Raw genomic sequence first — 12,844 nt, 5'->3', positions numbered from 1 at the left:
GAGCTGTGAGCTCTGTGTAATAGAGGTAGGCATAGTGCAGTAATAGTTTTAGTATTGCATCCAGACTTCATGCTGAAATATGGTTTAATTAGGCCTGGATTTCCACCTGGTCATGTTAGCCCTAATCTCACATTTTGCAAAATTAACCAGAGATGTGGGCTAGTCTCAAGATATTATGAATCAGAAGAGAGGACTCCGTAAGGGTTGCCTTGGCCACATGAGATGAAAAGAATGCCAGGATCTTGAAGGAGACAAGGATCATTCACATGTTATTGAAATATGCACTGGAATTCATGATTACAAATGTGTAATATATCATACAGTTGTAACTGCTTCACACTTATATTTCAATAGTATAAGGAATTCATAGGAATTATGAAAGTCTCTCAGTCCTGATTTTACTGGGCAGCAGCCATTGCGAGTGACGAGGATGAGTTCTCCCATCGATCACAGCACAGTAGATGAATGTTCCCACCTAATTTACATGAGTGATCACTACAGCAAGGAGGAAGTTCTACCAGGATCTGTACATACAAATAAATAATTACTGAGGTTTTAGATCAGGTGCTTAATTAAGGATACTTAACTAAGGGCCCTTCTACACTGCCATATAATCCAGAATATCAAGACAGATAATCCAGATAATCCAGATAATCTGCTTTGAACTGGATTATCTGAGTCTATACTGTCATATAATCCAGTTCAAAGCAGATAATCTGGATTTTATTCAGATGTGTAGAAGGGGCTGAAGAGGCTGATCTAAATTTTCTGGAGTTGTTTACCATGAACCTTAACTAGAATTGTCTTATTCAGAAGTATGTTTTACTAAATGCAAGGAGGTTTACTAATCAAGATAAATTGCTGTTGATTTAATTAAGTGTTGGTATATTTAGTAACACTAAAATAATTAAACTAAATTAATTTTCTGTGTAAATCAAGCAGAGTGTATTCTAAGGATAATGAGTTAGACATTGTTCTGGCAGATATGTTTATTGTAACAGACAAAATAAAACTACTTTGCTTTTTCACAGGTTAATAAGCTCAAAAGAGAAGTTGCTCACATGAGACAGGAGCTTCAGTATAAGGAACTTGGTTACCAAACACTGAAGAAGTAAGTTAATGATCAGTAGATTTTAACTTTCCAGAGAAAGCAAATACCAGTTTCTTGATAATAGAATAATGTAGCTGTTTATTATGAAAGGCTAGAAGGCTCATGTTTGAAGGCAAATCATAATTACAGTCCAACTAGACCATAAGTACAGTACAGCCTGTCTGAGCCCATGATCTTAAGCAAAACACTTGGGAAAGAGAGCCTGGAGCCGGTATAAGGAACCTATGGCAAATCAAATGTTGTCGGACTGCAGCTTCCATCATCCTTCACCATTGGCATGGGCTGACGGGAGTTACAATCCAGCTCCCATTGGAAAGATTGCATGCTTCCCAGTCCTGATCCACTGTTTAAACTTGGATATATTTAACTCAGCATTACAAACAGCTTTGTTTTAATCAGTCTGAATAATAAAAATAATAAATGTTTTGTGTATCTCATTTTCATCATGCTGGAATTTGCTCATGCTAATTTGAGAGTATAAATGTAATGCAAAAGAACCTGTCTGCAAGAAATACAGCTGGCATATTCAGCTCCCACTATGTCTTTTGATTCTGCGTATTGAGAAAAAAATAGGTGTTGTTAATTCATTTTAAGTAATCTTTTTGCTTTTCCCATTTAATGAAAGGAAGAGTTCAAGCAACTTTTTCACAGAATAATATTTGAGATATAAGATATGTAAATACATTTCCATTTTAAACTCTTATCGTTTTAATTATAGTTGAAATGCCCCAAAAGATATGGATCCCTAATGTTCCAAACAAGCTGGTTAGATTCAGTCCATTGTGAGAGATATTCTTTGGGGTGTCTAGAACTGTTCAGGATTTTTCCCCTCTTCTGAACAGGGAAGACATTTAAATAGAGAATGTCCATTAAAGTTGAAGAAAATACCATGTTAAATATTTACTGTAAGTTGTTTGGAGAACTTTCCATTGTGAGTTAGCATACAGTGTTTACCAGTACATAAATAATAAAGTGGTAGGATGCATTGTGAGGAGCAAAATAATGCAAAAAAACCTGTTTAGATATATTTTGTGCAAAATGATGGGTATAATTTGAGGTGGAAGCAGTTTTTCTGAGTTACAAGGAAAATGCTTAGAACACATTGTTTTAAAAGTTTAAGTTTGTAAATAGGGATTATGTATGTTAAAGATAATGGATTATTTGTCTGTTATGAAATACATAAAATGGTTTTTACACTCTCCATGGCCTTCTCTTACACAAGATTTACAGAACAAGATCTGATATAAATGCCTGTAGGCATGAAAAGTTAATAATAACTTCTAATAGCTTTCATTTTGACATCGGGATCTTGCATGCATATTTTTTAGTTCTCCAGTAAGGACAGAATTCTACACAAAATCCATAAACGTTCAAAGTCTTTTTAAGGAAGTTGGTCCCTGAAACACTATAATCCATATGTAATCATAACTGAGGATTATTTGGAAAATGGCATAAAGGAAGACGTTTGACACAAAAGTTCTATCCACACACCATAGTATTATTAAGTTGTGTTTGGCCCTGTTTGTCAAGATAGAGTTAATCATCTAGGTGAAAAATATTTATTGCAAGAGGGAAAGTTATGGTAAAGTGGGTTTTTTTGCCTCAAGGTATACACATTAAAAAGCCAGGAGCCTTAACGTCTTCATGTAAAGTGCCTTTCTCAGTCTAGTTTATGTAAGAGTTCCCCATAAATTGAGTAGGGATGCTATATCTACAGGTATCTGTGTGTACTGAGTTCATGTGAAGCCCATCACAATAAATGCAGTGGGACGTTCTTCCTTGTAAATATACATTGAACCAGGTTGAATGTGATGATGATAACATTCTCTAAAACAAGAATTGATTCAAAACCCCTCTAATATATATAATATATTTGTTTAGGAAATCTTAAAGTCAGGTTTTCAGTTTAAGAATTTGCAAAATTGAATTGATGATATTTTAAATTTGGTACTATGCTGAGTAAGCAGAATGCCAGTGAATTCAAAACAATCCATTTTGCTCTTTTTTCATAAACTGAAGTCTGTTGCTCTTACAACTATTTATTCACTTAACATTCTTCTAATTACCAGTTATTTTCTCCTCTTTTTGCTTATTTTATATACTACTTTGTAGAATTGATATGAAAATGTCTGATACACAAGGTGGATATAAACTTGATGAGGCACAAGCCATTCTAAGTGAAATGAAAGCTATCAAGAAAGCCATAACTTCAGGAGAACAAGAAAAGCAAGATCTCATTGAGGTATGTAATCGGTTTGATAAGCAATTTCGTGCTGTGTATATTTTTACTGTGTGTTTCCATAATTGGAAAAACAGGTATGTTTGTATTGAGCTAATACATAAAACTAAAATTTTTATGAAAAGTTTATTTTAAGAATTGGCCATACCTTTGCATGTGTGTTTCAATATAGTAAAATAACTCTTTGTGCTAACTAGCACCACCTTCCACTTCTATAAGAGAAATCTATTCAATAAAAAGCTTTGAAGAGGATAGATTATTGAAAATATTCCCATTGGTATTAGGGTCAGGCTATTCTCTGAGGGACCGCAGTGGTGCAGCAGATTAAACCGCTGAGCTGCTGAACTTGCTGATCAGAAGTTTGGCGGTTTGAATCTGTGGGGCAGGGCAAGCTCCCGTTGTTAGCCCCAGCTTCTGCCAACCTAGCAGTTCGAAAACATGCAAGTGTGAGTAGATCAGTAGGTACCGCTCCGGCAGGAAGGTAACAGTGTTCCATGCAGTCATGCCGGCCACATTACCTAGGAGGTGTCTTCGAACAACACCGGTTCTTCAGCTTAGAAATTGAGATGAGCACCACCCCGCAGAATCAGACCTGACTAGACTTCATGTCAGGGGAAAATCTTTGCCTTAACCTATTATTTTTCAGTCTTTAATAGTTAAATGTTTTCTTCAAAGTATCAGGGCAGTGAGGAAGCAATGAACTGATTTTGAATTTTTCCTGTTCCAGAATCTTGCTAGGCTGAAAGCTCATTTTGTGAGAGACAGAGGATCGCCTTCAGATTTGTGGACCAGCAGCATATCCTTGGAAGGTTCCACGTTCTCGTTGCCCAGACAATATCTGGATGCTGGCTCCCAAACAGATGTTTCTGGAAATGTATGTTAAAAAGTAAAATATTATCTATTTTTGTTTCCCATCAGTGTTATTTCAGGATCTTCTATTATAACCCAGTGTGCTCACATGGGTTCCATACAGAAATTCACAAAAGAGATTTTATGGCATTTGTTGTTATCCCTGCGGGATGACTTAGTGATTTAAAATGTCTGGAATGTGTGTCATGTCTTAGCCTTTCATTTCTAATATTGAACTTGGGCTCTAACATATCAGGGGGATATGTAATTTATAGGAGTAACGTCTAATATCTAGAAGGAAAGTTCACTGACATGCTTTAACTTTATATTTTGCTTCTTTAGTTTATTGCAAGCAGCAATAATCAGTTAGCTGAGAAGGTGAGACTACGTCTCCAATATGAAGAGGCTAAGCGAAGGTAAGCACAGTTTTCTTTAATGCTACAGACAAATCAACCAGTAGGTTCAGCATGGAAATAAATCACTATTTTAGGGAGGATAGATGGTGTGGGGGTTTGAGTGTTGGACTAGTACTTTTGGAGACCAGGGTTCAAATCTCCTCTGGCTCTGAAACCCATGGGGCAATCTTGGGCAAGTCACACTCTCTCATTCTCAGAGCAAGGCAGTGGAAAACCTCATCTAAATCTAATCTTCCTGAAGACATACTGTAAGAAGATTGCCAGTTGGTATGAAGGCACATAGCAACAACAATAAAATTAATTCCATAAGGCAGACTGGAGAGTGAATTTGATTAAGTCAGATTCTTCTGAATTTACAATTAGTGTGTCTAAAGTTCCCAGATAAGTAGCTTTCTTCTAAGTAGTTAGCAATGTATGAACTGTGAGAAAATACGTGCATTCCCTGTATGATGGTTTGTTTAATTTCATAATCAGTATACTGTAAGAGCACATTAAACCCGGTTGTTATTTTGAAACTGAAAAAATGGCAGAATATTAAGAACCAATCTATCCTTTTGTCATATACATGCTGATATATTATAGAAGTTATCAAATTACCGCTGAGCAATCCTCTTAGGCCATACCCTTTACAAATACACAAAGGAATTTACGGATTACAAACTAATGTCATTGCTAATTCATTGCTAGAGCACAGTGTTGGGCTTAATCAGGCAGTTGAATGTTAAAATGGCTGCAAAGAAGGCTTCTGTGCAGCTTGGATGGATTTCTAATAATTAAAGACTTTAAATTAATTAAGCAACGACTTTCCTGCTATGGGAACAAGCTCAGTAGTTCTAAAAAATGTGTCCTGAGATGTGGCTCTGCATAAAGTATTGGTTTGACATGCTATCGTGTACAAATAGATTAAGAACCCATATACATAAGTGGTGAGAACTGAGAAACTGCATGCTTAATTATCAAATTGTGGCATAAAATATTTGATCAACATTTTTGTACCAATCTTCACATGCGGCATTTTATAATATCCTCTCACACTGATATCTAAAACACCACTCCTTATTTATAAATTTATGTTCAGTAATATACACGATATACACAGAATGAATTGGTTTTCTTCCTTCTACAGAATAGCAAACTTAAAGATACAGTTGGCTAAACTGGACAGTGAAGCCTGGCCTGGCGTGCTAGATTCTGAACGTGACCGATTAATGTTAATCAGTGAGAAGGAGGAACTTCTAAAGGAAATGAGGTTCATCAGTCCTAGAAAATGGACCCAGGGTGAAGTGGAACGGCTGGAGCTAGAAAGAAAACGTCTAGAAGATGATCTTCAGGCTGCAAGAGATACACAAAGCAAAGCTTTAACAGAAAGGTAAGCTTTTTTTTCATTTTAACGTCTTTTTAAACTGATATTTTAGAAAATGCTGTTGATAATTTTCTCAATTTATGTAGAAAAATGGGATGGTTTCCCTCTGTTTCTGTGAAATAATATGTTGCAGACAATGCAAAGCAAAGACTGCATCAACCAATAAATACATTGCATTGATGTGGTATATGCTTAGCACATAGGAGAGTGTTCTGTTTTCAGTACTGGCTTAAGATGCCGAAGTTTAAGAGGAGTTTTCATCTCACATGATTCTTTCTCCTATGCATGTCTCAAGCCAGTGAAGCTATCTTCCCTGACTCTTCGCCCCTCCGCTTTTAAAATGTGGTCTTATAGGCAGTTGGTGCTTGCTTGCTTCACTTGAAGCCCCATGAGATAACTTGCAGGCAAGGGAGCATATATCCCATGTCACGGCATCCAGTATGCTGCTCTTGGCTATTCAGTTATTCAGGAGAGAGGATTTCAGCGCTTTATCCATGTGGTTCATTTGGGGTTCATTTTATTGAAGACACTTTAGAATTTTAGAGATTCCTACTGAAGTTATTCTTCTTGATAATGATTCCAATACTGAAATATAGCAGTATGCTGCTGGCAAAATGTATACACTTACATAGCATATCCATGAGGTTGCTGAGTTCAGAGTACTATCGATACAGTAGATTCATGGCACTACTGTTTTGGGAGTTTCTGGTGGTACCTCACTTTAATATTTAAGCAGAAACATTGCCTGACAACTGCGAAGACATGTTAGAGTTAGAGCTATATTTAAATCCAAATGCTCTTTTAAATGTTATTCCCATAGGAACTAAGTTTTAGAGGAACGTAGTTTGACAACCAAGCTATCGAGTACATGAAAGCTTCTACTTCTTCCACTCAGTCTTCTGTAATTCTGCTGGCTACTTAAAAGAAAATTAGAATTTTAGCCTAGATGAACTGAGTGTTAGTCCCATGGAAAAGTTGCACTAGTAACAGGGTGATAAACCTGTTGTTCAGTTGCCATTTTTTAGACCTGGTGTGTAGGTGAATGCTGCTAAGAGAGTCTGCAATGGTGGTTTCTGACAGTCAAGCTCTCCTCACTAATAATGAATTCAGCATGCCATCCTTCATTTATTTTGTTTGTGTGATTTTATAGACTTCTTCCTCTACATAATTATATGAACTAGAGGTATATATGTGAAGTTGAAATCTTCATACATCAGAAACATTCCAGAATTCTAAATTTTAGGCAAAATATTAATCCCTTATTTTTATTTAGGAATTATTATTATTATCTCTGAATGGCATTGCTTAGAAAGGAGGAAATCCTTTATCTAAAATTAGTCCTTGCAACCTCTAGATATGTTACTGAGTAGTTACAGATGACAATTTTCTCGAACATCCTACCACAAATATTCATTTGTTCAAATTTATCAAAATGTTTTTAGTTTATATAAAGAGATGGTCATGTTACAAGTTGTGGGATACCCCAGTAGAAGGACTTACGGTAAACAAGCCTTTGTGCAGTAAGTTCCCATTGTTAAATTGCTAAGTTCTTAGGACTGAATGCAACTTGATTCCTTTACAAATTTTCCCTATTCTTGGAGGTATAATCAAGGGCATTATTGTTATATTAATGGGGTCCCGTGCTCCTTGTATTATGTGAACCAAAATTGTTCCTTGGAATGTTGAAAACTAAAGGTATGCTCACTGATTCACTACAAAACTTAGAAATAATTAAAAGTACCTAATTATTTATAATTATCTTCAGCAATAACGTTTGTAATATACTGAAAGCTAATAGCCTTCTTCTTTGTGGTATGTCTTGAGTTTTAGATACTTCTATAGTTATAGAGCACAAAATACATATTTTGTGCCAGAATTTGGGCATTTATTATTTTATTATTATTATTATTATTATTATTATCAATAAATTTAGTATTTTTGAATAATAAGAATGACGAATTACTTTAGAATTACAATTTAACTATATCTAACAGGGGATGGGCACTTTGACTATGACTACTGTCCAAGCTCTCAACCTTTGAACAAATCTCTATTTATTTACATTGCTGTGGTATCAAACTTATGCATGGCATGACTAACTCTCTTTGAGAACTGAAGTTATACATGTCCACTTGATTCATTTTGTAACAGTTGCATTTTTATGACAAATACAAATATCAAGGTGACTGGCATTCAGCTGCCATTCTATAAAGATAATACTAAAAATAAAATTTCGCATGTGGTGACTTTAATGGACCATAAGGGTGTGATATTTTTAAAGATTTGTTTATACTTTTTAAAAACTTAGAGATGTTGTCACCCAAAGAAATGGTCTTAAGCATTAGTGTGCTTAATGCTTAATGTGGAAGAATTATATTTCTCAATAATTTAAAATTCTACTGCTGTTTCTATTGCAGCCACTACTGATAAAACCAATAAAAGTACATTAATCTAGAACCAGAAATAATATTTCTTTGAGTAAAGTCTTTGTTTTTGTTTTAATCCATTTGTCTATTCTTGCTCCAGAGATACAATTAAAATGTTTTGTAGTAAGCAATGTAATAAAATTAGTTGATAAGACTTGGAACAAAGAGCAGCACAACAGTTCACTCAATGGATTCCTGTTTATTTTCAGAGATGCTGTATTAGATAGGCTTAAATCTTGATAGTATAACATTTTACACTGTCCTTTTTAAAAATCTTTTCCAGACTTAAGTTAAATAGTAAAAGAAATCAGTTGGTTCGAGAACTAGAAGAAACAACACGATTAGTAGCAAAGTTGCACATCCAGCTGAAAAAGTAAGTTTTTAAAGGTCTCTAGCTTTCTTTTCTTAACAGTCAAAATTATTATGATACTGATGATTAGTCTATATATCCTATTTTTCCTCAAATGAAGTTCAGAGTGGTATACAATAAAATTAAATTACATAAAATAAATTATAAAACCAATTCATCATAAAAGATTACAGTGCAATTTAAAGCTCATTATGAAAGAAAACACACCTGTCATCCAATTGAAAGATCTACTAACTAAAGTCTTGCCAACAGCCTGTCTGTAAATAGGGGAATATACAGTACTTGTATTCCTTGCTATATGGAACACATGTATCCACAAGACAGCCCATGGCCAAAATAAGCAGGGAGCCTCTCTTCAAAATTGCCATGAACCACCAGCACAAGCATTCACAACTGGTTTCAAAGTGGACTCATGTTATCAGACTTTCCAGACGTAAAAGAGATAGTTTCTTGTACCATTTACTGCCATGTTCACTTTCTAACCAAAATAAAAACACATAATGATGTTTGTAAACATCCTGCTTACTCAACGTTTCCCCTAATCAAAAGACCGATTCATAAATAATTTGAACCTAATATTCATTATAAAATGACAGCATGAACAGGTGCTTCTGTTTGGGGTTTTCCTGCAATAAAAAAGCCTTGTGATATCAGTCAACCCAGTGATCATCATATCACTTCCTTCGTGTCAGCTCCAAGTACTGTCTTGTGTCAGTGCCGGAACTGGTGGGAAAAAATGTCTCTTGAGAATTGGCACTATCGTTTCTTTCTTTTTAATTACCAAAAATAAATTAGTAAGTAAATGAAATAAAAATCTTTGTAGACATTTCTATTAAAATCCAATGCAGTACTCTCAGAAATGCAGGATCACAAAATGCTTTCTGTGAATACTTGTCCTCTTTTGTTGAATTTGGGTACCACTACCAAGCATCTCTCAACTTGCATTTGGGCAAATACAGTTGCATAAGAACAAAATCATAGTGTTGGAAAGGCCCGCACAGGCTGTCAGTCCAGTGACTTCATCACATTGAGAGGGGAAAGCATGGGTGACCGTCCTTTTAGCATAGAGAATTACCCCTCTTATATCGTGAACAATCCTGTTTCGAGTTCTGCCTTCCCAACACACTCACACATGGAAACTTAAGAGCTGGCAATACAGTCATCAGTATTACTATATTTTTAATCAGGAGAAACAACAATATCTGAAAATCAAGACATCTCTTGACCTGCCTGAAGCCTCTTACATTAAAGGAGACTGACTCCAGTTTAAAACCACTACTTACCGTGGGATAATATTGTTCTGCCCCAAACCCCATAGGATACAAGAGTCAGTGATCCAAGTTAAAACCATTCATTTGCATGGAATCCTACTGTTCTTCGTTGAACCCCACAGGATGCAAGAGACAGTGCTCCATGTTAAAACCATTGCTTTACATGGGATTATATGGTTATGCACCAAACCCCATAGGATACAAGAGACAGTGATCCTGGTTAAAGCCATTCCTTTCCATGTGATTCTACTGTTTTGCATCAAACCCCATTGGATACAAGAGACTGCTGATGGTTGGTCAATGAAAATGGATGAGAAACTTGGATTGTTCCCATCCTACCTGTTTTGCAATTATAACCATGGGAATAAAGTGTGATAAGAGGTAGGAGCTCTGAACTTGATTGGTGGCCCATGTTCAGCGGTCTCTCCTTTCAGGATATTTCTGCCTCTTTTCAACCTTGGAACATATGATGAGCTCTGTGCCTCTCCATGTTTGAAAATAGGCTGAAGTATCCTACGAGGGGGAAATTTCTCAATGTGATGAGGTTGATTGCCAGAGTTCCCTCCTCTCAGGACACTTCTGCCTCTTTTCAACCAAGGAGAGGGGGCTATGCATTACAGCCACAAGTAGTTTAACTCATGCAATGAGTTCAGTGCCTCTCCATGCTTTAAAAGAGGCTAAGGTTTTCTACAACTGGGACATTTCTCAATGTGATAAGATGGCAAGCCCTATTCAGGGCAGGGTCTTCAACAGGTTCTCGCCAGGTGTTTTGGCCTACAACTCCCAGAAATCCCAGCCAGTTTACCAGCTGTTGGGATTTATGTGGGTTGGAGGCCAAAACATCTGGAGATCCACTGGTTGAAAAGCACTGAGCTAGAGCATCCCCAGCAGTTAGCTGTCTGACCTCTTTATGAAACCATCCTGAGAAGAAGACCCACAACTTTCTAGACAGTTCGTTCCATTGCCAAAATACAGTAGAGTCTCGCTTATCCAACATAAACGGGCCGGCAGAATGTTGGATAAGTGAATATGTTGGATAATAAGGAGAGATTAAGAAATAGCCTATTAAACATCAAAATAGGTTATGATTTTACAAATTAAGCACCAAAACATCATGTTATACAACAAATTTGACAGAAAAAGTAGTTCATTACACATTAATGCTATGTAGTAATTACTGTATTTACGAATTTAGCACCAAAATATCATGATATATTGAAAACATTGACTACAAAACTGCGTTGTATAATCCAGAACGTTGGATAAGTGAGTGTTGGATAAGTGAGACTCTACTGTATGTCAATTTTTATTTAATTCCATTTAAACATTTATGTATCAACTTGTCATTGATATATATACCAGAGAAATCTAGTTCCTTACACGGTATGCTCAGCTAAGTGATAGAGAAACAGATTGGGTATTGTTTAGTTAAAATTTGCTGTAAGCAGTAAATAATCCTGAATTTCAAGTTTGTATCATTAATACACTATTATTAATCATTTTATTCTAGAGTCGGTACTTTTCAGAATCCTTTTGTTAGCAATTGTGAATAAGATTGCAGAAAGCTTTCACAATTTCACATTCTTTATTTAAAATAACTTACCTTTTAAAACATTTATACTGCATACATTTATGCTTTCCATTACTGGTGGTTACAGCAACATGAAAAGAATATAAAGAAAATAACCTGAAATAGTAAGAAACACAGTCTGAGAAATCATATACCAAAAATCTTACCATAGATCATAGACTCAATAGCTTTTTGCATGGCAAAACAAGGTTATGGGTTAAAGGAAATGAATCTCTTGAGATTGTAACCTTCAAAATCTATTCAATATTCAGTTATTTATTATTTTATTTAATGCCATCTATTTTGAAAATAGATGTAGTTCCCTCCCTTCTATCATCACAACAGTCTTTTGTGGTATATTTGGCTAACAGATAATAAGTCTTTATGATTTGGTTAGGAGAAAACGCCCAGTTCACTATGGATTTTGTGACTTAGGATTTGTTAGAAACACTTGAACTAAGCATGAATTGTCCTATCTCATTTATTATTATTGTCTCCAGCCTGTCTTCTAGCATGCTTTCCTTGTCATCTGGCAGCAGTCCTGGCTCTCTTGCATCAAGCAGGGGGTCTCTGGCTGCCTCAAGCCAGGATTCTTCAACCTCAGCCAGCTTTACAGATCTATTTAGTGAACAGCTGGAACAGCTGGACTCTGACTACCAGAACAAAATGGACCTTTTTCTTTTGGAAAGAGCCGCTGGGTTTCGGCCTTCTGGCTGCATCACTACTATCCATGAGAATGAGGTTGTAAAGACTCAGAGGACAGATGCCACTAGCCGTGTACAAGCCCTAAGATCCCTGTCTGGCACACCAAAATCACTGACATCTTTATCCCCAAGATCATCCCTTTCTTCTCCCTCTCCACCTTGTTCTCCACAAGTGATGGACCCATTCTTCACAGGAGATGCCTTCATGAGTCACATGGACTTTGATGATACAGAAATAAACAGTGGTTTCTCTGAACTTAGTTTAAACACTGGAAGTGGCAGGAAGTACAGAACAGAAGAATCGAGAACTGGAGACAAACACCTGGAGCAGGGTAGGGTGATTATTTCTCCCTTACAATATATTCACCCTTCTCTATTTTGAAACAGTATTTTTTTAAGCAAAGCATTGAGTTTTGAGGGAGCCAGCATGCATTCGTGGTTTGAATGTTGGACTATGACTCTGGAGACCAGGTTCAAATCCTCACTTGGCCATGGAAAACCTTGCTGAGTGACTTTGGACAAGTC

General features: G+C 36.1%; 1 protein-coding gene across 1 annotated transcript in view; it reads left to right on the top strand.

Annotated features, from left to right (window-relative positions):
• wwc1 (WW and C2 domain containing 1) overlaps positions 1 to 12,844 on the top strand; it is a 120,799-nt gene that overhangs the window by 71,766 nt on the left and 36,189 nt on the right. Inside the window, exons 5-11 of the mRNA XM_008113249.3 lie at positions 1,032 to 1,111; positions 3,224 to 3,353; positions 4,078 to 4,224; positions 4,542 to 4,615; positions 5,742 to 5,984; positions 8,688 to 8,777; positions 12,116 to 12,651. Of these exons, the coding sequence (XP_008111456.2) occupies positions 1,032 to 1,111; positions 3,224 to 3,353; positions 4,078 to 4,224; positions 4,542 to 4,615; positions 5,742 to 5,984; positions 8,688 to 8,777; positions 12,116 to 12,651 (1,300 nt within the window). The remainder of the gene's footprint in view (positions 1 to 1,031; positions 1,112 to 3,223; positions 3,354 to 4,077; positions 4,225 to 4,541; positions 4,616 to 5,741; positions 5,985 to 8,687; positions 8,778 to 12,115; positions 12,652 to 12,844) is intronic.

Source organism: Anolis carolinensis, chromosome 2 (genome assembly GCF_035594765.1).
Source record: "Anolis carolinensis isolate JA03-04 chromosome 2, rAnoCar3.1.pri, whole genome shotgun sequence".
Classification (NCBI taxonomy): Eukaryota; Metazoa; Chordata; class Lepidosauria; order Squamata; family Dactyloidae; genus Anolis; species Anolis carolinensis.
Note: the sequence above shows the minus strand (reverse complement) of the source record. Positions and strands in the feature narration are given on the sequence as shown.